The sequence below is a fragment of the Megalops cyprinoides genome, chromosome 18, assembly GCF_013368585.1.
Source record: "Megalops cyprinoides isolate fMegCyp1 chromosome 18, fMegCyp1.pri, whole genome shotgun sequence".
Taxonomy (NCBI): Eukaryota; Metazoa; Chordata; class Actinopteri; order Elopiformes; family Megalopidae; genus Megalops; species Megalops cyprinoides.
Window position 1 is genome coordinate 21,580,833 of NC_050600.1, and position 26,879 is coordinate 21,607,711.

The following is a 26,879-nucleotide window of genomic DNA, read 5'->3' on the forward strand; positions in this document are numbered from 1 at the left end:
TATAGATATCTCTACACACAAAATTAACAGATAATGTACACAAAGTACAATAATAACAGAAACAACAATTAAATATAAATAATAATGAATTTAGAAGTGGTAATAATTAAAAATGTTAAAACTGCTCTTTTCCACAAAACTATAAAACTGTGCTGTATTGTATTGTATATATATTAGCCATTTCCTGCTGTTTGGGAGCAGATTATGGACACTACCACATACTCTGAAAATACCACATACAGCGATGTCTACACCAGTCAATTGAGATGTTTCACTGCCATCATCTGCTTAAATTTAAGTAAGAAAAAATACAGGGCTGATGATTATTTTTGGTGTAAGGCTAGGCAGCAGTATGAATATTCACAATGAAATTATTTAAAAAATATTTCAAAACAAACAAAAAAAAAATTGAAATTGCATACAAAATAGCAAAAGTAAGTCTGAACAATTTCACTGCTTCATAAAAACACACACCAATTCTATGCTAATTTTGTTTTTTAAATAAAAAATACATATTTTTGTTTCAAAAAGTAATTAATTTTATACTATTCAGGCCCTGATTAAAAAGGGTCTTCAACTGATGCTCAGATGCATTATATAGTATACTATTTTTCACTGTTACCATAATCATTTAAATATCCAGAGTGCACTACACAGTGTACATAGTATATACCCAATACTTACACCAAGTCCAAAAATGTAATCATTTAAAACAGCCAGTGGAGAAATGTGAATATTGCTGGACCAGGAATGCCGTGCCATCTCAGTTTTCTCACGAAAATACACGTGGAAGAGCTATTCTGCCAAAACTCGGTCTTTGTCTTAATAGTAAAATGAATTTCCTGTTTGAGAGGGGGAGCACACACACCGGTGCGCAAGGAGGAGAGAAACGGGACGGCCAAACAGGGGGCGATTTTCAGAAAAAGGGAGTCTCTAACACTACGCCGACGGAGGACTGGAGGAACGGGGCGATCACACAGAAAGGATTAAAATAATTCCGTCGCCGTTTCGGCGCGCGCAATAACGAAACACAGAGATGTGTGACTTTCGCTGTAGTCTTTAAATATGCATCTGTTCTGTACTTTAGAAGACTAGGGACGGTGAAATGTGAAGATCGGCAGATTAAACGGTCAAATTCACTCTGATGTGAAATACACAGTGAAACACTACAGGCCAACGGACACCGGGGTAGAGGACCAGAGGGCTACACTACAGTAAATGTCTACATGAAACGGGTCCCAACACAATGTTACGTGATCAGCCAGTGTGTTCACTATACAGACATAAAGTGAGGCGCAGCTCAGTCAGTGAGACACAGACCGGAAATGATAGGAAGACCAGTGGGGTACAGATAAGGCATTGAAGGGGGCACAGGAGTACCGCAAACTGTGGGAAGGAGAGTGGAGCACAGTTTTGGGGTAAAGGGAGGTAAGAGGGGAGGGTGCAAATCTGGGGTTATGAGAGGAAGAGAAAGGAACAGCTGTGGGGGGAAGGGGAGGAAATAGAGGTACAAACAGCACGTTATGGAAGGGAGAGTGGACTATGTGGGTAAAGGAACACAGGCAGGGGGTTATGGGAGGGACGGCGGGGCGGACACAGCGGCGCAGAAGGGGACAGTAGAGTCCAGTACGGGCCAGACAGCGGTGAGTTCTGCCGTTTATGTTTCTGTGGAGCTCCGGTGCGGTGAAGAGGTACGGCAGCCTCCGGGGGAAGCAGGGAGAGAGCGCTCTCCACCCTGTCAGCGCGGGCTGTGGACTCAGGGCTCCGATCGATACGCTCGCTGGTATCAGCAGCACCATCTCAGGGCTTCCACTGATACAAGCACGGGCGCGCCGATATCGCCGGCACTCCCCTACGGGGGGGGGGGGGGATCGATACACACCGACGCGGACGCCGGGCGCGGTGATAATCTGCACCTGATTGCGGGCCAGGGCGCCGCCACGGAGGAGCCGATAGCATCTGTAGCGTGGCCTTGCGCTTACGTAACGCGAGGTACACCCGCCACGCTACGGGTGACCACTGCAGAGACGGGCTATCAAATTCATACGGCACAGAGACGAGCTTTCCGTTCAACCGGAAGACGCCGTCTAGTCCGAAATAAAGACAAGGCGGAGTTTAAAATAAAGCCCCTTGCTCCTGGCGGCTTCCGCCGATGCACTGGATGCGCACGGCTCCAGGGAAGCAAGAAAAGGCAAAACGAAATGACCAACCCGCCGATACCACCTACTGACTCAATACACATCTCCAACTCACTTTCTGTAATGGAGATAAATTGTAAAAAGAAAGAATTATTTTGTTTAGTCTCCAGAAACAGGGGTGCGAAGGAAGCAGTGCATTTAGGAATGCGCCACCAAACAAAGCTACTGAACAGCAGCACAGGGGCAAGTATGCCCTCTCCTTCCTCCGGCCGGGCTCTTGGCTTACACTCTGGGATGCAGGCAGCACCTCGCACCAGTAGATGGCGCTGTGGCCCTTGATCTCCAGGACGGCTCTGGCAGGCTTCCACAGCGCGGTCTGTGCAGACATGATCTTTAAACAAATGGATTCCTCCTGTATACGGCATAGGTCATTAAACTTCCCCCTGTCTCTTGCCACCTCCTCACCAAAAAAAAAAAAAAAAAACACTGACAGGTAATAATTCCACACGTCCTCCTGCTCCACTCTGTCTCTCTGTCTCTTCCTCTTTCTAGTTCTCACAAAGACAGAATTTAAGGAGGACAGTGTCTGGAATGGTACAGGAATTCACCCTGATGTGAATCAGTCACAGAAAGAGAAAATGGTGAAGGGCACACTCACGGGTGACATTCTATTTCCTCCTAACAATCCCAGGGACGCTGTTCACTGCTTTATTAACAATATACAATAAAGTAATAGTTTCCATTCTTGTCTGTCATCACGGAGACGCCACAGAGAACTGAATGTCCGCTATTTGCCTTTCTTTTTCCTTAATGCATTTTCAATCCATTCTTCCTACATTCATAAACATTGCATTACGGTATTATTAGTATTGTGGAAAAGGGCGTGAGGCCGATCATTTTAAAAAGGACCGTCAATACTGAATAAATAAAGGGATGAATAAAAACTATGTAAACAATGAGGATAAGTGAGGGAAATCGATACAGACATAAATTTAGCATGCCACATAAATAGAGCCCAGAAAAAAATGCATTTATTGATGGAGACCAAAGAATACAGCTCTGAATGCAGATTATTATTTTTTTTTCAAATATGAGATGTTTCTAGAAGAAAACAATACGTTTTTTTTTTCTCAAAGTCACGACACAGTCTGTGCATCACAATGACCTAATTTTTCAGTCTTTTTTTTCGTTGGCTTTTTCGGTTGCAAGTGTCTGACGGGTGTCAGAGTGGGTTATTAAGACCCCTAACCTTCATCGTTAAAAGACTGTGCGGTCTCGTGGGCAGCCTGAATGGTAACATGGTGACAAACGGCCAGAGCGGCAGTCAAAATTTGCAAAGTCCTTGTTCGCGGAAAGGCTAAAACCAAGGTGCTGTTACGGCATTCGGTAGCGATTCTATTGCAGAGGCTGTGAATTAATGTAAAGCCTTGTTTCTGACTCCATTTTCTCCCGTGCAGCCAGCCTGTCTGTCAAGCGTGTGTCCACTTACTGTACCGAGCGCAAGCTTGTATAGGTACAGTCAGCTATGTAGGCCTGGCTCTGACAAAATCCTACAGGACTGAAATAGGCTTGAGAAAGGCAAGTGAATTTCAACAGAGGGAAATTACCGTCTTCAGCAGGAATAAAAATTTCTTAAACGTGACTTGTTCCCAGATCTGACGAGGGCTGCCAGATGTGGCAACGGAAATGTCGGTCGTGTTTATGAATGAATAAATTACTCCTGCCTTTGCATCTCACACAAGTGTTGCCTTTTTTCTTTATTCTAACAAGGTTCATAAAATAAATGGTGAAATGGAGATGGTGAAACTGAATATTTAATGTTGTGAACACTTATTTCCTGTTCTGTTACCATTTCCATCCCTGATACGCTTGTATGGTATGAAGACAAATAACATTCACTTTAACGTCATGTACAAAGGGAAAGCCTCTTCTGTTCATCACTGTTAATGATATAATATGTTTTGTGTGCTTTGTAATGTATTCCTCTATTTAAATTTACAAGCTACAAACAATGGCACACCCTTAATGTAGGCTATGCTAATGCTTGGATTTAGATCTTAGCCTGATTGCATACACGCAATAACTCTCATCACACTTTTCACTGGCGTGTTAATATAATTACAATAGCAAGCTCCATAACTACCTAACCTTTATCAGTGAGTTAGTTATGATTCACAAGATGGCTAACTCACTGCAATCAGCATTAAAACATAAGCCTCCATTTAAAATCACCAAACATTTTATAATACTACTGTGATACTAATCGTGTTTCATACCTCTAAAATTACGAAAATTCAATTAGGAACTTATCATCTAAAAATAATAACAATCATCTACGAATACAAGGAGGCATTGTCATTTGAGTCCACAGAGAGACACATAAAGCGATAACGTGAAAATGTGAAATCAAAGCAAAGTTTCAGTTAGCAACATGTAACGCGGCACGAATAATAACACGACTGTAATAAAATACACACAGTTCCATTCTTTCGTCCTCCATCCACATTTTTTTATGACAGCCAATGAGACGTGGCCGTTGTGTAGCATCAGCACATTGGACGGTTAACCTCTAAAGGCGGGCATATTTCCCGGGTCAGTGACAGCTGATGTGCTGAAGCATCCTCTGCTGTTACAGCAGCGCTCAGGTATGGCAGAGCCAGGCCTGCAGAAACAATGCTGGCTCTGTTTCTATGTACTGTTGAGGTATAGCTGAGCCAGGCCAGTGGAGACGATGTATGTGTACTGTCTCTGTGCCTATGCGGCCTTGTACCACTCTTTCGGTGTTTAAATAATAATGATTCGAAGCTAAAGAATAGCATGAAATTGAATATTTAATGATGCGAACCTTGCAAAGAACCACCGGCTTCTGAGCGATGCTGTGTGTCACACGTATTTCAGACACCTGGCTTCCTGTTCAGCGGTTGCTTGTGGTCTGTAGCCGGTTTCTCGTTAGTTCTGGCTCGAGATGACTCTATGAGGAATACGCGCGAGTCCTGAGAGGCCACCAGCGTCTCAATTTCACACTGTACCGTCCTTTAAGTCACGTGCAAAGAAAAAAAAAATCCAGTTACTCAGAAAGCAACACTTACGAGCAAGAAGAGTATGGCTGTTAGGGTGGTTGCCACAGTGGTCGTCCACTCGAATCCAACGTGTTGCCAAAGGTACCCACAAGTGTGATAAAAGTGAAGAATGTTCACTTTGTTGCTCCGTGTTAAAGAAGTAAAGTAATGCTGACGTGACTGGTGAAGGAAGTGCTCCTCTGCAGGTGATGGAAATCCCATCATGCCTTTCAGGAGGCCACTATCAAGCTGTTCCCGCCGTACTGAAACAGGAGAAATGGGGACGTGTCGCGTGCTAATTGATTTTGCTTTCACACCTACGCCTGTGTTCTGCCTTACAGTGAACTGTTCATAAACGTGAGTTTAGTAGTGGATATCCGAGGTCAGTGAGACTGATGCGGCAAAATTTACAGGACACTCACAGGCCTTTAATTTTACAAAACAAATAATGGTATTACATAAAGGATGATTTTATAACAAACACTAAAAACTGATGAGCGAGTTTGCCGTTTCTCACCTTTCAGTTTAGCAGGTGCAAACACTGAAAATCAATGACCCACCATCTCCATTTCCTTGCGCAACACTTCTGCGCCCTGATGTCAGTGCGTGACACATCCCTTCTTTTCGTAATTAGCAAAACACAATGGAAACAATGGCTTCCAATGAGACTTTAAAGTGGGGTAGAGCAGGCGTCTGTTGCAAATGACTGTGGCAAAGTGCCAGTCCGGCAAGGGTTCAAAAATGTCAACTTTTCCTACGCTGCCTGACCAGTTTCTCTATGCTCGGGCAGTCCCCTGAGAGTGGGTGGGCTTTCTCTCTGCAGCAAAGATTAAAAATAGCAGAAGGGACCATTTTACAGACACAACATCAATTTTACATTTGTGCAGGTCGGCAGCTTGCACACTAAAATGTAATGATGATTAACTATTCGAATGTGACTACAAAAAGGTTCAGGCAGCTGAAAAAAAAATGAATTATTAGTTACATCCTTATGGCTACATTGCTGAATTCAGAAGTAGCCAGCTGAAAAACATTTTTGTGGGTGATATTCTGGTATGGTTAGCATCCACCAGCTACATACTGTAGAGCACGTTCAGAACTAGATAGCCAAAGAAAAATGGAGGTAGGTCTTGGCAAATTTTCAAATTGGAATCTGTTGGACATCTCAAAAAAAGTTTGATGTTCTCATGCTGTGTAGGATCTCTTGTTCATCACCTTTCTTGTCTGTACATATAGGTATTAACAGTATATATCTGTATTTAATTTTCACCCCTACTTTTGATGCAACATTTTCTCCAAAAATGAACACTGCACAGCATTATTATTATTATTATTGTTAGAGTGGATATAATTTATAATTCCCCACAGTAATATACAAACTATCTATACAGACAACATACATGGACTAGATTTCATCTAAATCTTACAGTGAATGAAGTCTGGATCTTTCATTTATGCATTTAAGCGATCAAAAAAGCTTTTGAAAATTACAACAATGAAATCTGCAATGCAATTTTCTTTGTTCCACAACCAGAAGAAAAGGTGGAGCAATGCATTCTGGGCTTTTTATGACTGTTAGCCAGTCTGAAGCATGTTAATGAACCATGAAAGTATTTCAAAGGCCTAATTTTATCAGTTATTCAAACAAATCATAACTTTTCCAAATTAATAGTAATGCTACAAAGCAGCAGAGATGGGGATAAAGATATTCAATTCACACTGAAGTTACGGTTTTATTTTTTTAATGGATCAGACGAACACTGTTGAATCCGTTTGTAAGGTTACACAAATTCCTAGATAAATCTGCATCCTCACTACTGAGCTATCTCTACCCAACACAAACACACACACACACACACACACACACACGCACACATACATGCATACAGAACCTCTCGTTTAATTGAGTAAAAACATGAGAATCTCACATTCGTAAAGAAAGCTTGGTGCGTAAGAATGGTAGCTTCTTAAGTGTTTTCTGCAGTGAAATGGCAATCCATTTGTTGTTTTTCGAGACGCGCACACCTTTGTCCTTCAGCAATGTCCCTTCTGTTAACGATTACAGCACCTAAGTGGCTAGATTGAACCCAGGTCACGTTCCAGTGCCCCCTCATACCTGGGGAGATGAGCGGGCTCGAGACTGGCATCTGTATCCTTCAACAGCTGCCACAAACTACTGCATTCTATTAACACTCCGCATGTCATTAACCCAGTCATCTTACACAGACACGCGCACGCACATGCACACACAGACACACAAACCCGCACATGCAAATACACACGCACACACAGACAGACAGACAGACACACACACACACAAACACAGACACACAAACGGAGAAAAGGCCACTGAGACCCTTTTGCATTCCAGCTGGAAGAGGTACTGGAGCACAGAGAAGCGCGGGGAAATGCAAACGCCTCTCTGGAGGAGCCAGTGTTCAACCTCAGCTGAGCACGGCTTTCCCCGAAGGCCGTCTGCTCCCTGCACACCCTCGGCATTCTGCCCTGCCCAAACATGTTCTACACGTGCGCACCCGAAGCACCCTCTGCGCCCTGTACACCCAAAACACCTTTTGCATCCTGTATATCCCAAACACCCTCTAAATTTCTACACACCCCAAGCATTCTCTCCACCCCCCACGCTCCACCATGCACATCCCACCATTCTACACACCCTTTCCACCTGCAGAGGCTGGAAAGTTCATTTCTACAAGCACAGACTCACATGGGACAACAACTTGGAACAACATGCCTACGATGGATGCCAAGGATGGGTGGGGCCAGGAGAAGAAGGGTGGGGCCTTTGGCGGTTGTAACAGCACATCAGAGCTTTTTTTCTAAAAGATAATATGAGGCACAACTTTGGTTTTAAACAGAATCAATGCAAGTTTCACTGTTGGAGAAAAAGATTTTATCCTTTTTTTTTTAAATTTGTGGTGAACCCTCTCCACGTTTTTACGCTGTGGATATTATTTAGGATGCTCTGAGAGAGTTGTTCCTCATAGTGCTCAGACAACATACAAACTGTCCTTTCATCTTCCAACACCAAACGGCAACATGCACGACAAGACCACAAAACTCTAGATTCTACACACTGAGCCGCGTGAGGGAGGGATGGAGGGCTGAAGAAGGGAGAAGGGAAAGGAGGGAAGGAGAAGAAAAAGAAAGGAAAAAAGAAGGGGACGGAGGAGGAGAGAAGAGGAGAGAGAAGAAGAGGAGAGAGGAACAGAGACAGGAATGGAGAGAAAAGGGGAGAAGAAAAAGGGGAGAGAAGAGGACAAGAGGGCAGAGCAGGGATGGAGAGAAAGGCCAAGAGAAGAAACGAGCTGAATCGCAGTAGTAAACTGACGCGTGATGGAGGAGGTTAGGAGAGGGGCTGGGATCAGATGTGTAAATGCTCGATCTGTGAGGCCAAAAAAACTGACTAACCACGGGGAAGTCATCATCTTGGAATACATTCAGCTACCCAGGAATGACACCATAACACAGGAGTGACTGGTAGGGGTGAGGACAGCCTGTAGTGAGGCATAGCAGTTGTACACAAAAGGTTGCAGGTTTTGATTCCAGAGTGGGAGACTGCCATTGTATCCTTGAGCAGGGTACTTAACAAGCATTATAAAAATGGATAACATATAAACTAATCTAAGTACATCATCTGGAATAAAGGCATGTTCTAAACAAAAACACAATATGTCACAGGAGTGACACACCATCCTCTAATTGTATGGGAAGAGTGATCATTAAGCTTCCCACAGGAGGTACTGAGACAGGAAGGAGGAGAGACCTCCCAAGCCAAACCACACTGACATCCATACCCTTTAACCGTCTGAATTCAGCACCGTCCCCCCCACCACGACAGAGAGCGTGACTGCAAAGACACTTAAACGGTGGAAGTCAAAAGACCCCTTTGACGAAAAGACGGGCCGGCGCGGAGTTTCGCCAGCCTGCCTGCGCTCGGAGCCAGCCGCCGCTCGACGCCCGCACCCTCCGCAACTCCCCGCTAACAATCTTGCCTTTTCATTAGACAGCAGCGCTAATTAATCTCAAAAGAGCGCGAGTGACAGACAGCGCGGCGGAGCCGGCTCCGCTGGCAGGCCGTTTCATGCTTTATCACGTCTTTTAATTGACAAACAACCCGCTCTTTTCTCTTTAGCTGAGGTCTATATTTCGACAGGGAAAAAAAAAGACGAAGAAGAAGAAGAACAAGAAGGAAAAAAAAAGAGGACGCGGGAATATGCTAGTTATCGCTGCAGATGTTGGCTTTCCCGCACCTCTGACAGCCGCCCCGCGGAACTGTCACACACCTCCACGCCTCCGCGGCCCTGCGCCTGGGGGGACAAACCGCTTATTGATTTCACCAATTACCCGTTTTCCACTCTCCCGCCGCAGACGGGCTGCCGGCTTGCAGGGGCGGGGGCGCAAACGCTGGAGCGCAAACGCTGGTGCACTCGCGTACAGGCGCGCATGCAGACTTACGGTGCAGGTTACGGCGCCGGTGTGTGTGAGGTGCCACTCCGGATGTGAAGCACCAACCTCAGCGTGCACACACACACACACGCACACACACACACACACACACACATACAGACATACACACACACACACATACCTACATACACACACACACACACACACACACATACAGACATACACACACACACACACGCACACACACATACACACACACACACACACACACACACACACACACACACACATACATACACACACACACATACATACATACACACACACATACACACACACACATACATACACACACACACACACACACACATACACACACACACACACACACACACATACACACACACATGCAGACATCTGCAGACATTTGCACACACACACACACACACACACACACACACACACACACACACACATATACACACATACAAGCAGACGTGCACACAAATACATATACACACAGACAAGCAGAGGCAACTATGCACACATACGCGCACACACACACACACAGCGGAGACATCTGTGCACACATACAGACATGCACACCCAGTAACTTTAATTTACACACACACACATATATATATACACACACACTCACATACACAAACATGCACTCACAGATTACAGCACACATTCCTCAAATCGTGTGCGCATACACACAAATGTACAAATGCACTTCAACAATAAAACAAAAAAGTACAAATACACACAGACACACACACAAACACAAACACACACACACACACACACACACACACACACACACGTGCGCGCTCGCAAACAGCAAAGCAGACACACGGCCCCACGGTCGGTCTCGGGCGTCGCTAAACAAAACCCCGTCGGCCGGCGTGCTCATTGAGGGGATCTGTGTCAGTGTTTTTCTGCTTGGCTGGTCAATTTTAACACAGGCGGCGTGGAGCCTGCACCGCCAGCACCGAGAGAGAGAGAGAGAGAGAGAGAGAGAGAGAGAGATGGAGAGAGAGAGGGAGAGAGGGAGAGCGGGCAGGGCGGGGCGGGCGCAGGCGGGCGAGCGAGGGGAGGCTGGGAGGACGCTCCCCAGCCTGATACCCTGTTTATTAAAGCAGGCTTTGTGGGAGCAGGGAGGCGAGGTTCGGGGGAACTAATCTCCTTGGCAGAGTGTCACAAATAACCTGCTGCTGGAAGCATCGCCGCGCTGTCGGAGGCCGCGCTTTATTAGCGCGTGAGACAAAGGGGGAGCTGCTGGGAGGCAGGTAGCCATTTCTCCGGCAAATTAAATCCCAACTAATAATGCAAATGAGCTCCCAGTCAGAGCTGGCGTGAAGCGCGCGGGGCAGCAACTTCGCAAAAAACAAAAAATTAATAACCAAAAAAAGGCCTCGCACCGAACCCACCCAAGGAGCCGCTTGCTATTGGGCGCCCCCCCCCCCCCCCCCCCCTTCACCGCCCCCCGCCCAACCCTCACCACCACATTCTTTTAATGCCTGCCTCTAATTTTGTATTTGTTTTTTAAAGAGATTGACTCCAGGAATTTTCCTCATTAATTTAGTTAGTTAGCGGGCTAAGTGATTGCGTCGCCTCGCCACCGCCGATACTTTTCGACCATCTCTGAGAGCAGAGGTGCGCCTACGCCTCTCCCACACACGGACACACCAGCACTGGCACGCACCACTCAATACAGGAGTGAAAACATGAAATCCACAATACACCGGAAAAACGTGTCATATATTTATATGAATATAAGTATACGCTTTTACTGGAACATGCAAGATGCAATTTATGCATACCGTATACTGTGGAATACATTTTACAATATAAATATTCACATATAAATATAATGTAGTTCCATTCATAAATGTGATGATGGATCATGGTAACATGGTTACTGTGTCAGACAGTTTAGTAATATGTGCGTAAATATATATTACTCTGGAATGATCACCAGCTAACCTTCCCCTGACTTTATCAGATGGACTCTGTAACTTCTTTGTACATCACTGTGGACAATAGAATCTGCTGGATGACAAAATGCAAAGCACTGTAATGATCAGTGCCATACAAATATATGATCCCAGGACATGAGTATTTCTACCCAGCTACAAATACAATGATTCCCAGCACAGATGTTATAGAGCTACGGTCCCTCGGCCAAAGTGGTCCAAACATTTCTGAGGTCAGCCACTGGAAAAGGTCTGTGCACTCTTACACTGCAGCGTCACAACAAACCCACCCCATGATGCACCTGGGCATTCTGCTATCAGCACGGGAAAGCTCTGCTTCTGCCACCTGCGTTTCCCACTACAAAAGATGATCTCAGCCTTGCATACTAACTGAATGTATATACCCATTGCTGTAATGTAACTGTAAAGTTAGTCAATAAGCTCCCAATGACCACATGCAAGAGAAAGTTAAAACGCATATGCACTGCTTTTATCTATGCTTGTAAAGATAATTCATACGCATATCTGTAAAACTTTCATTGCAATGCTGCATTCATTGCACAGTCATGTAATTGATCTGTGGGTAAAACATGTCCCCTGTAATTAACTATTAAATGAAAAAAAAAATGCATACAATGCATACACTTGCAAAGGCAGGTGCCAGAAGAACCGTGTGTTGTATTTCAGTGAATAATTTGGATACAAGTCTTTCTTAATCTTTGCATGGTTGTGCTAATGCTAGCAAGCTAGGTAAGTATTTCCGGCATGACTCAAACAAGACAAAGAAGACAACTGCTCACTGTTAGGTGGGCCTGTTCTGACAAGTTCTGTGATGTCATTTCCTCTTAAGAAGGGTACAACTAAGTTTCAGAACAAACAAACTTCACTAGTTTCTATTTAGTTTCTATACATGACACAGCTGCCAAACTGGTACTCAAGCCTGCAAAAATTATAGTCATATATGTCATCTGTCCATGCAAATCTATGACAAATTCAAAAATTCAAATCAAACAGAATACACAGCAGAAGTAAAACTTGGTGGCTACACTGGGGGAGGGGGGGGGGGGGGGGGGCGGGGGGCAGTTGCTTAACACACCTGGACTTGGAACATAATCTCTTTGGAACATGAGCTTTTGTATCCCAGAAGAAGTTGGGACAGAAAATGTAACACTTACTGTGAGGTGATACTGTCTCCAGATGTCTGGACAGGCCTGAAGAATGAACAAAAAAACAAATAAGATAAAAAAAAGTTAATCTATATATAGGTATATATGTATATACAGACAGATGTATGTGTAGCATATAAATACAGGAAGTGAGAGAATGTGCTCAGAAAATAACTAAACAAATAAGCACACACACTCGCACAGACACACACACACACACACACACACACACACACACACACACAGTGTGGCACAGCCCGCTGAGAGTGTGTCTAAACAAACGCTACCACAAAGGCTGCACCAGACACAGTCCCCAGTTGCTCATTTGCCTGTTTTGACACAATAACAGTCAACTGCACAGACCTCAGCGGCCCCCTTCTCTGTCGTCTCTCTCCCCGAGGCCCATATAGGAACATCAGTACACTGGAGAGGGCCGGGGACAGTGAGTGTGGGAGGGTGGGAGACAGGGGGACTGAGGGAGGGAGGGGGAAAAGAAAGCATAAAGAAAGGAGGAAACAAACTGAAAAGGAAAAAGAACAAGAGGAGAAAAGCTCCTCAGAGACAGAGAAGGGGGTAATGGGGGGGGGGGGGTTGTGGGGGCATGTTTGAATCGACCTCTCTCCCCACCTCTCCCCCCTCATCTATTCTCTCTCTTTAATGAAATGTCCTCAAGAAGCCGAATGAGGAGGAAGCCATTAGGCAGTGCTCAGTGAAGATGATGTTTATCTGATGGCTACCGCCGCTCAAATCCGCTCCCTCTTTCTTTTTTGCTGACAAAGAAGGGTGGGGCGGGGGGGTGGGGGGGGCTACGGGGGAGGGAGGTGGAGGGGGGGGGGTTGAGCGAGGAAGCTCTGCTCATTTGTAAAGAACGATGCGTGGAAGACATGCGATGCAAGTGGAGCTTAGGCAGTAAGCAAGGAGCAGCTTGGTGGCGTTGCGTCCACATTCACTGTCTGTCCACTGCATCTCTGAACGAAGGATATATTACTTGGCCAAATATCTTTGTCCTCAATCCCTTGCACAAAAAAATTAATAAACAGAAGATTTCAGCTAAATCTGTTGCATTTATGCCAAGTTGACCTACTCAACCTGGGCTATTTATGCAGGTTATCCAATGTCCACAGCTGGCTATGATTCATATGCAGGGATTCACATTAGGAGATGGAACCCAGGACCTTCAGGACAGGAGCCCGGCCTCATATTCACTGCAACCCGCTGCAGCCGCCACAAGGCACTGAGTGTTGGATGGAAGGATTCCTGGGTAGAGCCGCATTGCGGGGCTAACACTGCTGGTTGCTTTGATTGGGCTGCACGGCATTAGGGGATGTGCCCAGCGCCGGGCGTTGGGTCTTAGCTCAGGCAAGGCTGGGGGGGGGGTGGGTGCAGGCTGAAGGGGGATGGAGGGGGGAGGGTTGCTCGGGGCTCAGAAAGGCCCACGCTGGGCCCTGCGGATCGCTCCTCGCTCAGCCGGCCGAGCGCCGCCACCGCGGCGCCGTGTCTAATACATTCGCTCCGGGTCGTTCCTACATCTCCGTGCGATTGAAACGCCCGCGGCGCGGCCGTTTATCCGTTTAGCGGCCAATTTATCCCCGCCTGGAGCCCGGGAGGCGGGCCGCCGGAGATGGCAGAGCGTGCCCGGCCCCCGACGGCCCTGCGAGGGAGCTGAATTTGCGAAACCACCGCCCCTATTATACACATTTAGGCCTTTCGTTAAAGCTCTCTCCCACAATTTAGAGGAAAAATGAGTGATATCAGAGCACGCATTGACCTGTGGACTAGGTACTTCACAGTTCATTGTTTCATGGCTATCTACTAGTCTGAACCTTTACAGGTCAGTGTTATTGGCACTATTATTGGGAATGCTGTCAAAGGTTAATAATTAACACATTAATCAAGGAACAGATAACATCGTTTTCTGAGAAAATTAAATGGAGGGGAAAGGGTTTGGCTCGACTCACCACGAACCAGCCAACATATCTGAAAATGCGTGCTTGGTTTGTCCAATGAAACACTTTCAAGGGCTTAATGACCTGGGAGGGATATCCTACCAATATATGTAATGTAAAGTAATAATAGTAGGGTGAACTACTGAGGATTTTTTCAGGAAATACTCTTGGTCCCCAGAATTTGAAAACAGCTGATGGCATACTGAGAGATCTCACACATTTTCCCTGTTTTCTTCCACCATGCTAAAGAGGATGAAACAGCGGTCCACAGCTGGAGGGGACAGAGAGGGAAGTGGGGGACAAGGACAATGAGGGCTCTGAACATAGCTGCTCCCAGAATCAATGGGGAATAAGCTTTGGCAGCCTTAACATCCCTTAACAGGCACCTGCTGTTACGCTCACAGGGAGCAGGAGACAAAGTATTTTAAGGGCAAATGAAAGCAAGGCAAAAAAAAATGTCAAAGGTTTCATATGGCAGTTCAGCCATCACTCTCTTATGCACCATTCACAACACATACATATTTACCTTAGTCTTTCTAAAACAATTTTCAGAAATTTCCCCTACATTCTCATGGAGCAGCAGTGCAATTCATAAATATGTTCTACACTCAACGCATATAAAATGGCGTTTTACTCCTGAACAAATACAAAGAAATCCACCAAAAACACCACAAGAATACATATAAATAGCTCTTTTTTGTAAATATGTATGAAAAAAAAACCAGCACCCTCAAAACTGCAGAGATTAAACAGCCCTCATTTGTGTTAGATCACTGCATTTTGATATCTTCCCAAAATGTCTTTTTAGTTAGCTGGAATTAGCAGCAGTTGAAGAATGTGTCAAAGTACAGTAGATGCAGGCTTTCTAGAGATGAGATGAGCCAATGGCTGAGCAAGCATCTGTGCACAAGGAACTGTGGCTCCTGAACAAAGTGTAACGTGTGAAGCATGCAGTACCGTACTGTCACAAATGTAAAACGTAGGAAGGACTCGGCATTTTAACAGACGTCAACATTAACCTGATATTCCTCTGCCAGTTTAATATCAATGTCCATGGGGAATAATAACTGATTTTTTCTGTTTGTGAACTTGTAGCTTTGTACTTGTACCGCTTGTGTTATTCATCCAATATACTGAAATTAATCTGTGGTAAATCATCATTTAACAGACACTGACAGCAGACAGTGTTTTTTTCTCATTTTCTCCACATTTGATGTGCGTCTATAACATATCCAATAAAGTGGATCTTTTAACATCACAATCTTTGGGGAAAGAATGACATAAAATAGCCTCTTGCTGAGCAGCGCATATGTGTGTAAGTATACTATAGTAATATTGCTCTACAAATTTCACAAAGGCTGAAATTATTTGGCATTTAAAAATGTCTGCCGTTTCAAAATGAAATTTGGCATTTCAAAATGGAAATGGGGAATTTCAAAGCACAATTTGGCATTTCAACTGGATATAATTTTTTTTATAGCCACTGAATCTATTTCATGGCAACTACTGCAGTTATTCCAGACACACTTTTATAGACTCTCAGCATGTCATACATAGCAGTGTCCAGCATTGCTGCTTCTGAAATAAAGGGTCATGAGGGGACTGTAACTGTTCTAAAGGTGTATATTATTGAAAATTAAATCTATAATTATTAGATTTGATAAGCCTCTGTATAATCTCCCCAGCACTGACTGCCATGTTGTTTCACAAAAACATGCATAAAATGCATTTGACTTCGTTTTCTGAAAACAGCTTTACTATGATGATAGGAAGCTGTCAGACTATCATGAGGTCCTTACTCAAATTCCTGAAAAACTCTATGCACCAAAGACAAACCTGTTTTTAAGATCAGCTAACTACAAATTGAAGTTGATTTTGGTTTGATTTTGAAATGCTGTTGGCCTATTTTTTAATTATATACATGCCAATTCTAGTAGACTGGGGGGAAAGTGGGTCAAAAACAATAACTGAAAAAAAAAACAAAAATGCAACACGCAGGGAAAAAAATATGAGCAAAAAAACCCAAAATTGCCAATTTTTACATGAAGAATGAAGAATTTGCCTTTTTTTTTAATAGACAAGACATGGCTTTAAACCTTGGAATCTATATTACAAAATTCTGCAAAAAAAGACTGGAATAATTCACACAAAAGACTTGGGAGTGAGGGTGGCCTGCTGTAAGTTAAATTCCTGCTCTGTGCACATTGACTGGCTGTCACCCACTGAACCAGAATTGCGGTACCTGAATATGCTAGAGCAATACTGTTACAGCAATGCAGAGCTGAGCCCTGGCAGCATTTTTAACAAGACAAAGACAATGATCCTCTTAAAAGCCCTGATCTCAGTAAAGCGGGGGCAGCTTTACTTCAGTCAGCATCATCCATTAACATACACTTATCCTGTTAAATGAGTTGCGATTACCTTGGACTGAAAATTAGTGCATCAGGCAGCTTTGGACTGGCAGTCAGTTCCTTAAAAAAGACTGCACTGCGCTCGATGACAGACTCAAATAAGAACCTGTTCAATAAATACGCCCATTAAATTTGGTCTATGTATTTTTATCGTGTCACCAAGCCCATTGCACTATGTGGAATCGAAATATGGGTCCACTCAGTAAGACTACACTAAATGGGAAAAACATTGAGCTCAAATCTTCCACATGAAAAACAATACCCCTGACAATACTTGCAAGGCTGAAACACGGAGACATACAATCCTTACTCAGATCCACAGAGAGCAGTGCATTTTATAGAGCATGAAAAATAGGTTCATAAGTGTCTTTGCAATACAAGGCCGGAGAGCTCAGCATATAAACGCGCCCCCACAGTCAGCTGGTGCTGCACCTCAGCACTCTAACACACTGTACCACAAACCAAGCTTAGGTGAGCACTGCTACGCAACTGCCAATTACAGTCAACCATATTATAAAAAAAACAAAAGCCTCCTGCCTGGAATATTGAAAAATATTGTATTCGTGCATTAAACTGCATACTATACTACCAGTGTATACTGATTTTGACCAAATGTAAATTGTTGTATACAGTATGCGAATGAAATGAAATGTCCAGTACACCAAAGATACCTGGATGATATACTGATTTGGAAAAATATCGCCAGTATGCATCAGACCACTCTACTTCGCCTACTATATCCCATAACGCAGTGCAGCTGTAGATGTCACAGGTAATTTGGGGGTAAAAAGCTGAAAAACAGCTTGACATGATTATGATCGTTTGTAATTCTATTGCATGTAAATGACTGAAATCTAAAACTGTATGTAATTTGTAATTTGTAATGCATTTGTAATTAAACTATCAATTGTTTCTCACAGAAAATCTTTTTATTCATAAAAACATTTTTATTCATAATTATTCAAAAATTTTCATAAACATTTTTACCTTACTACTTATCTGACGACATATAGACTAACATGTGTAACACCATAAAAAGTTAAGGTTGCAAGCTAGCAGCGTACGCGACTTACATTACCACAAGGAAATCTGGACGTTTCTAAACTAGCAATGATTTCAACCGACAATGTAACATACTACAAAAGTAATCATTAATGGTCGCATACTGGGTAGTACACTGAAAAATAGCATGCAGTATACAGTATATACTTGTGTAGTACGCAGTACACAGTATGCAGTAGGCAGTTTCAAATACAGCCATTGAATCCCAGTCCCACAATAAAATGTGCTGTTAGCAAGCCTCAAAAAAAGACGATACAAACTGGCAGAGTATCTATTCAGTGTGAGATGCAAATCAGAGAAAGATGCTGATTAAGTATAGACCACACCAAGAGTAAAAAACTCGCCAACAAATACTGACTAAAAATTAATAGACAGACGGTGAATGCTGCAGATGCAACAGTCAATTTTGTTGTATTTATGATTTCGCTGACTTCACATTGTAATAACCTGTCACCTTCATCACAATGACAGCGTTTATCTTGTATGTTCATTCGCTTTAATGTCTATTTGTTTTACGCCAACCGCTACTTGTATATAACGCTTTGGCAATGTTTGCAAAATGTACTTCAAGCCAATAATGCATATGGAGTTTAATTGAATTTAAATTGAAAGAGACAGAGAGGAATAAGAGAGGGGGGGGGTTCTGAGCAAGGAAGGAAGAGGGAGGGAAGGAGAGAGGGATGAGGCGAAGGGCGAGCATAATGTAATTGAGTGCGGCGATCAAAGACAGCGGTTGAGAGGTGGGGGGTAGAGGGCAAAGGAAGACAGGTAACGGTGTACGTACAGCAGCATGGGGAAAGGGGAGAGAGAGAACAACAGAGGAAAAACAGGGAGAGAGAAAGAAAACAGGAGAGGAGTATGCACCGAAAGGAATTAGGAGAGAAGGCAGTAGAGAGGGAGGTAAAAGGAGAACAGAGCAATGAGAAGGGGGCGAGAGACCAGAGTAGGTAAGATGGAGAGGAGGAGAGGGGAGAGATAGAGGGGTAAGGGGAGTGACAGCGCTCCAAGCAAGCGTGTTCACGGTGGCAGACGGGGTAGGCTGCCACACACACCATTTAAGAGCTTGTCTTGTCAAATCCTGAAGAGAGAGACAAAAGAGAGAGAGAGAGAGAGAGAGAGAGAGAGAGAGAGAGAGAGAGAGACCATACGCACAAACACTCTCTCAGAATGTACACACTCATACAGAGCAACTGAGAACACGCACTCTATCAGAACAGGGTACACTCATACAGAGGAACAGAGACCTCACAAACACACACTCATACAGACCAACACAGAGCATATGCACTCACTCAAAATGTACACGCTCATACAGAGCAACAGATAACAAACACTCTCTCGGAACACACACACTGATTTAGAGGAACAGAGAATACACACACCCTGCCAGAGCACGCGCTTGTAAAGAAGCACGGAGAACACACGCACACAGAATTTTAGAATACACACACGCCAATACAGAGCAACAGAGAATGAACACTCTCTCAGAATGCGCATACGCTCTCAGTCATACGTTGAGACGGCACGCACTCGCTTACTCAAAGTAATGACAGGCACACTCAAAAAGAGTGATGGAGAAAACCTACAAAAAATTATACAGAGAAACAGAAAAAGGCATTCACGCATACACACTCATTCAGAGCTACAGAGCCGCCCCCTCACACAGAGAATGCTTTCCCCACTGAAGCTACTGTGTCAGAGCACACTGCATGAACACGCTAACGCCTAAAGAGGTACACCTTTGTCTTCAGCGCACAGGCTTCCCAATGCAGGCCTTATACAATTCTAATGAGGGCGGATGAGCTCGGAGCAGTGTTTTCAGTCAGAATTGTAATTATGTGTAAGTGATTACAGTTACATTAAAATGTAATAAACACTGAGGCATCGGGGACACGAGTTCTGTAATTGTCATTGCCAGTCATTAAAATCACCCTTCGGCGGCTCGCGTGCTCATTTACTTGTAAAATATCAAGCATGGCGGGGACATAACTAGGCCGTAATTGATCGACTATATCAATTACATTTTTACACAATCGTAATTGACCTCGGGGTCAGCCATTACAGTCAATTAGCATTGTGCGGCGAACGCCCCACCCCACCCCCCCTTCCCCCCCAAAGCCCCTGTGGGGTCGGCCCCAGCCGGGGATCGCCATGGCGACACTCACGTCGTGGCAGTGGCCGGGCATGCCGCAGCGGTGGCACTTCTTGTGGAGTCTGGAGGGGTCCGGGCAGGCCTCGTACCCGTGGCCGGGCAGGCCGCAGTTGGGGCAGTATATGCGAGGGCAGGTTCGCTGGCGGTGTCCCGAGCTTCCACACAGCAGGCAGGACAGCCGTTTCTGCACGCAGGGGAATTCAATGCAGGTTAATGTACCATATGTTTAAATGACACACGGGGCTTCTCTAGAAGGAGACATAACACAGGAGAAATGCTTTGTTGGACACACTGAGAACTTCTCAATCAACCTTGTAGGGACTTTTAAATTTGGTGTATTAACTGGGTGTGAGCTTAGTGTGTTCACCTATGTTATTTCCCCAAGAGTCATTTTCAAGTCATCCCAGAATTAATTTAATACCACTTTAAAGTTGCAATTTATATCAATAATTATCAATAATAATTGTAATAATACAATCCAACATAATTTCACTGAAAATGAAAAAATCAGATAATATTAAAAGTCCTTTGTGAATGAAAAAAGCATTATTTATTTTGCTCAGGATGAATTTGGAACTTTAATTTCTGTGAGTGACAGGACAAGACTTGTCCTAATGTTTATGAATGTGTTTGTGCGTGTGTGTAAATTTCAGTGTGCATGCATTTCGTGTGTGTGTGTGTTTTGCATGTGTGTATGGATGAGTGCGTATGCTCACGTGCGCATGTGCTTGTGCATTTCATGTGTATGCCTGTGTAGGTATGCTTCCATGGGTGCATTAGCGATATGTAGCCCTGGTTGAATTATGGGTCATGTAGTCTTTTGAGTTGTGATTTCTCAGGAGCTGGAGAGGTCTGAGTGAGTGACGTCAGTCAGGTGAGGGGTGCATGTTTGGCTTTGGCTTGTGTACCTTTGGCGTGGGGCAGTTCTTTGGGAGGTGCCCTGCCTTCCCACAGTTCCGGCAGGTGACGCTCTCATTGGGGGTGTAGTAGCGGTTAGCATGCCGCCGGGTGGGGCCTCGGCTGCTGATCTCAGCCTGTGACAGCACGAGAGTAAACGACTGTTAAACAGGGAAGACAGCCCAACATCAGCAAACATGAGCTGCAAAAAACGGCAGTTACAAACGGTCTCTCTACAATCAGACATTTGCCATAATTGGTGCTTTTTCAAACACAGAGTCAGAATACCTCCATATCTCTCTCAGAAACTGTCCAGTTGTGAGCATCATCTTCATCTTCTGCAAAAAAGGAAACAGAGACTGAATCAATAAAATGTGATCATTAGCGCATCGTGTCATGCAAGCACACATACCCTTCTCCATACCCCACCGGTTACCAGACAGTCCTGGGTACCAAAGATGATATTACCGCTCACTAAGTGCATTGGCTTTAAAAGAAATACCTGTGACAAGAGACATTTTGTCTTTGCAGACAAACACAGTACATGGAAGTCTGTCTGCTCCAGTGACACACCCTTTGACTCCTATTCACCTATGTGCTGTTACAGGAGCAGGTGAAAATATATTTTCTGTTAGTTTGGCACAGGGGTGTCAAATTTAAACTTACTGAGGGCCATGCCGAGGGTTGTGAATAAAATCAGGGGCCACACATTTATTACAATGATTATTTTTTTTTATTGAAGAAATATAAGTAGGCTAGTGACTGTATTAAGTAAAAAAATACTGCATGCATGCATAGTTCAGATATTATGGTTTTTCCATGTTTGTGGGTAATTCCTACCAGTAAAACTGATTAATAAAGCAAAATAGTATTTATCAAGTGCTGAACAATGTTTTTGTATAAAATGATTACTGCACAATTAAACAAACCACATTTGCATCACAGTAGCCTACTTTTGTCTGTAACAAAATAACAAATAAGTCTTTGTTACCAGCATTGATTAATAAAGCAAAATAGTATTTACCAAATGCAGAACAATTTTTTTGTATAAAATAACTTCACAATTAAAACACATTTGCATCACAGTACTTTTGTCTTTAACAAAACAACAAATAAGGTCTGTGCTACCAGCAAAACTGATTAATTAAGCAAAACCTGCCTGTACTCTCATCTGCAGCCAACAAATACGCAACAAATTCCTTTGCTTTAGTTTTTAGCTGGATCTGTAAGTCGGAGGCCAGCTCATCCACCCAGCTAGCCACAGTATTTTGGGAGAGGCTGATATTCAGAAATGCCTGCTTTTTGTCGAGGCATACAACATCACATACCTTTTCAATGCAATTTTTAATAAACTATCCGTCTGTGAATGGCCTGCATGCTCTTGCTATTTCCTCCGTTATTATAAAGCTTGCCTTCAGAGCTCCCTCACTCTGACTGTTGCAAGTAAGCATGTTTTGCTGTTGTTGAAGCTTGCGTTTTAATTCTCTGACTTTTTGCAGCCGCTGTTCTATGTCCGTGTTTCCATAATGCTCGTGCTTCGTTTCGAAATGCCTCCGAAGGTTATACTCTTTGAAAACTGCCGATGACTCTCGACATATGAGACACATTGGCTTTTGTTTGAATTCACAAAATAAATATTCTGTTTCCCCTCTTTCTTGAAATTGTTGATATTCATTGTCCACTTTTCTTTTTTCTTGGCCATTGTTTATGCTAGCTACCTTTGGAGAGGCAGATATACGTTGTTTGTATTGTAGGCTAATTCGCTCATAAAAGCGTCAGAGTGGAGCACGGCAGCGCCTCCTGTGTTTCAATGTTGTATTGTCACGGACGTAAATTCAAACACCGGAGCACGGGCCACATTAAATTGATTGTCAGTATTTATTGGCGGGCCTGATTAAAAGTCGTGGAGGGCCGTGTGTGGCCCGCGGGCCTTGATATTGACATATGTGGTTTAGCACTACAGTATGTGACTGCAAGGGAGTACTCTGAATCTCCTGCATACATTCACAATTGTGCAAATCGTGCACAATCGTGTTAAAAACAGCTTGGTTGGGTTTGGGGTGGGGGGTTATGGTGAGCACAAGGGAAAAAGTCCAGCTGAGTCAATCCTGAATTTGTGTCCCAAATTGGCTACTGTATAACAGAACGCTTACATTGTAATTAAAATGTAATTACAGAGGTATTCAGAGATTTTGTTTGATATTGTTCATTAAATTCAAATGTATGACATAGTCCCTCTGAAAGATCAACAGCAGAGGCAGGCTGAAAATCTTTATCCTGTGTTCAGACAGGTCATGGGTGTATAAAGACTGTACTTTCCCCTGTAGGGTTACTGCAATATACCGACTGAGGGCTGGAAAGGTTAACACCTTAATTCCCTGTCAGAGAGATGGACGCGGCTCTCGTCTGACTGTCTCTGCAGATGGCCCTTAGAATCTTAGGCCCTGACTGAGAGAACTCTCCACTGGATCTATCCCTGAGGACGGGAAAAGTGACACAGTGCAACCCGCCTCACGACCACGCCCTCTGACCTCACGCCCTCCCACACGTGGTGAGGTGAGGGCATGAGAGAGGAGCCTGCCCCAGCTGAGAGAGGTGCGGCACAAACCTGCCCAAACCCCCACAGCCTGGCAGCTGCATGTTCATCAACACATCCACCTGCTGGTGTCAATCAGCCCCATTGCTACATTACATATTACTTCAAACAACGGTACTGTCTATGGCCGCTAATATCGTATGCGTGTGTGTGCCGGTGGGGTGGGGTGCGGGGTGGGGTAGAGGGTCATGAGAAACAATCGTGTGAACCAGAGCTTGTCTAGCCAATAGGTTGCTGGGGGGGAGAGGTGGGAGGGGGGGGATTGGCCCAACAAATGTCACGCCCCGCACCACAAAGGCCTTTGGGCTTCCCTCTGTGGAGCCCCGCCACAAAGGAGAGGAAACGTTTATTTAATCTGCCCCTCCTGGAGGAGGGAGGGAGAGAGGGAGGGGGTGCAGAATGCAGGGAGAGGATCAACGCTCGGAGCGAAACACGACCGAGGGCCTCGGATTCAAACGTGTGGAGGGAAGGCATTCTCCAATGCAGGGCACCGATTGGACGATGCCGTTTAAAAATATACATCCCGTCACCCATAAAAATGGACTATGTTGTGCGTTTGCAGTGTGAGTGTGGGCTGTACTGCTGTGAGTTCATGCTGCCGGAGGGTCAGACTGAGCTGACTGGGTTTTGCACCAGCCTTTGGGTCAGGTCATCAGACACAGCATTTCGAAAAAACGGACACATTTCACATTGCATTGCCTAATGTTATTTAGCAGACCGACTTACAGGATGCATCTAATAAAATAGCATGGAAAGCTATCAGCCGAACGGGCTGCTCACTTTCAGCTGCCCTCCTTATTGCTTGATGCACCGATCTGGGGTCATTAGGCAGGCATGTGAAACACCCAGGGTGTCTGTGGCTACGCGGTGGCCACCTCTATGATGCCTATCCACGGCGTTGCTGTGTTAACTAACCGTGCTCAAGGGGGTCGGAAAACAACACACTGGAAAGCAACACGGCACGCCTTCACTAGAGACTGGAATTGAGTTGTATCCGTGGAGAATCCAGTTTTCACTCAAACTCCGCTTCTTTGATACACTGCAACAGCTTGCTAGTGTCAGAGGACTCGCGTGCGAAAGGTTAAACGCTGCTCAACAGAGCTCCGTTTCTCTTATGAAGACGTTAGCGAAGAAAATTTGTCTATTGGTCCCTTGTTGTTAACTGCATCCATGATTAGTAACAGACACAACCACATGTATACATGTTACACAATGACAGCCAAGTTGCCACCAAACTGAAACTGTGCTCCAGACTTAGTCAAGACTTCTGTTGGTGCCTGAGGCCTTAAAGTTATTGGTCTTTTTGACACTCAAACAGGCAGTACTGCCTTAGCTAAGAGGATAAAAAACACCTTGCTAACAGTAATGTGTAGACATGGGGTCTGTTAATATTATACAGGTGATATGCAAGAGAAGAACAGCATGGAAAAATATGAAGGTTGACCTAAAAAGGCCACAGCGCTCAGGCGTACCAACAATACGGGGAAGGCTCCTCACACAGCTTACAGTAGGAGAAACACATTCAGGGGAATAACAATGTAAGGAGGGGGGGAAGAGAGAGAGAGGGAGAGAGGGAGGGAAGCAAGAGAGAGTAAACACGACAGATGCTACCTGTCTGTCTCATAGGTACGCTAATTAATAGAACGAGAGAGTCATAAAAAGAAGGAAAATAGCAGGGAGAAAAAGCAGAGGGGAGGAGTGGAGGGTGGTGAAGGGGGGGGGGGGGGGGGAGTTGCCAGTTCGTCAGCGGTGGCAGAGCGGGGAGCAGCTAATGAATTCCGGCTGACTAATAGCCTGAGCGGGAGAAAAGCTGGTTTCAGGGAGCCCACCGTCCCAGGCACCAGCGACAACAGAACGGCTGTGTACGTGTGGCTAATTAACCATGAACACCAGCTCTCCCGGGAGAGAGAGAGAGAGAGAGAGAGGAGCATCAGAGGAGGAGAGATTTTTAAAACTGGAGAGAAGAGGAAAGGATTGCGCTGTCTCCTGAGGAAAACATCAACTTCCGCTCCTCTCTCTCCCCCCAAACTACCACACCCTGGGGTTGTCTTTGCCCGCTAAAACCAAAAAAAGGAGCCACCGTCGGCACATACTGGTGTAATGGATTTGACCCACGGAGATGTCTGATGTTGGGTTCGATAAGTGCGATTCCTCATGAGTCTCATTCAGTCCCATCAAAAACAGGTCATTTCACCTGTTTTGACAGAGGAACAGTGATCCTCCAGTCACAGCAACACAGACACAGAGTGGAGGACAGAGAGACTGATACACAGAATGAGACGGAGGGAGAGAGAAGAGAAAGAGAGAGAACTTTGGGGGAGCTGAAAAGGATGCAAAAGGAAAAAAGTAGGAATGTCTTTTTTCAACAACCCAAGCCAGATAGTGACACAACACACACACACACACACACACACACACACACACACACACACACACACACCATACATCCATACACACATTCACTCACACATGCAATGACATGTACGCACATAAGCACACATGTACGCGCAAGCGCGCACACACACGCACACACACGCGCTCACGGACGATGCTGACGGGGGCCTCCCCCGCCAGTCTCCCCTGACAACCCCCCTCAAGTGTAACCACGCCGCCTCACGGCATCCCGGGCGGAGAGAGCCTCACCGCGCCTCGCTGGGCTGGGACGCGGGGGTGGGGGGGTGGAGACGAAGGGGGGGAGCATCTGTCCCCCCCCCCCAAAAAAAAAAAAACAGATCAAAGCCCCCGCCGAGGCCGGCCTTTTCACCCCTCGGGCCCGCGCCCCTCCTCGCTTGACCCCGATTAAACAGCCGCCCCAATCCCCTCTTTGTCCAGCCCTGTTGACTTCTCCCATTAAGGCCACTCCCCCGACAAAGAAAGCGGAAGAGGGGACTAGCTGCCCCCAAGAAGAGGTGATGTTTGATACAGCCCGGACACAGCGGGATTAGCAAGCCTATACATAACAATGGGTGCCGGGGGGGCCGCGCTCGTCAGGGCCGGGGGGTGGGGGGGGGGTGGGGGGTTAGGGGGTTGGGCGGGTCTGTGGAA

General features: G+C 45.1%; 1 protein-coding gene across 1 annotated transcript in view; it reads right to left on the reverse strand.

Annotated features, from left to right (window-relative positions):
* Positions 1-5,427: 5,427 nt before the first annotated feature.
* LOC118793666 (zinc finger CCHC domain-containing protein 7-like) overlaps positions 5,428-26,879 on the reverse strand; it is a 53,993-nt gene continuing 32,541 nt past the window's right edge. The window contains exons 2-7 of the mRNA XM_036551895.1: positions 21,527-21,576; positions 21,250-21,375; positions 20,355-20,525; positions 12,780-12,815; positions 9,469-9,525; positions 5,428-5,460 (exon numbers count right to left, since the gene is read on the reverse strand). Of these exons, the coding sequence (XP_036407788.1) occupies positions 5,428-5,460; positions 9,469-9,525; positions 12,780-12,815; positions 20,355-20,525; positions 21,250-21,375; positions 21,527-21,576 (473 nt within the window). The remainder of the gene's footprint in view (positions 5,461-9,468; positions 9,526-12,779; positions 12,816-20,354; positions 20,526-21,249; positions 21,376-21,526; positions 21,577-26,879) is intronic.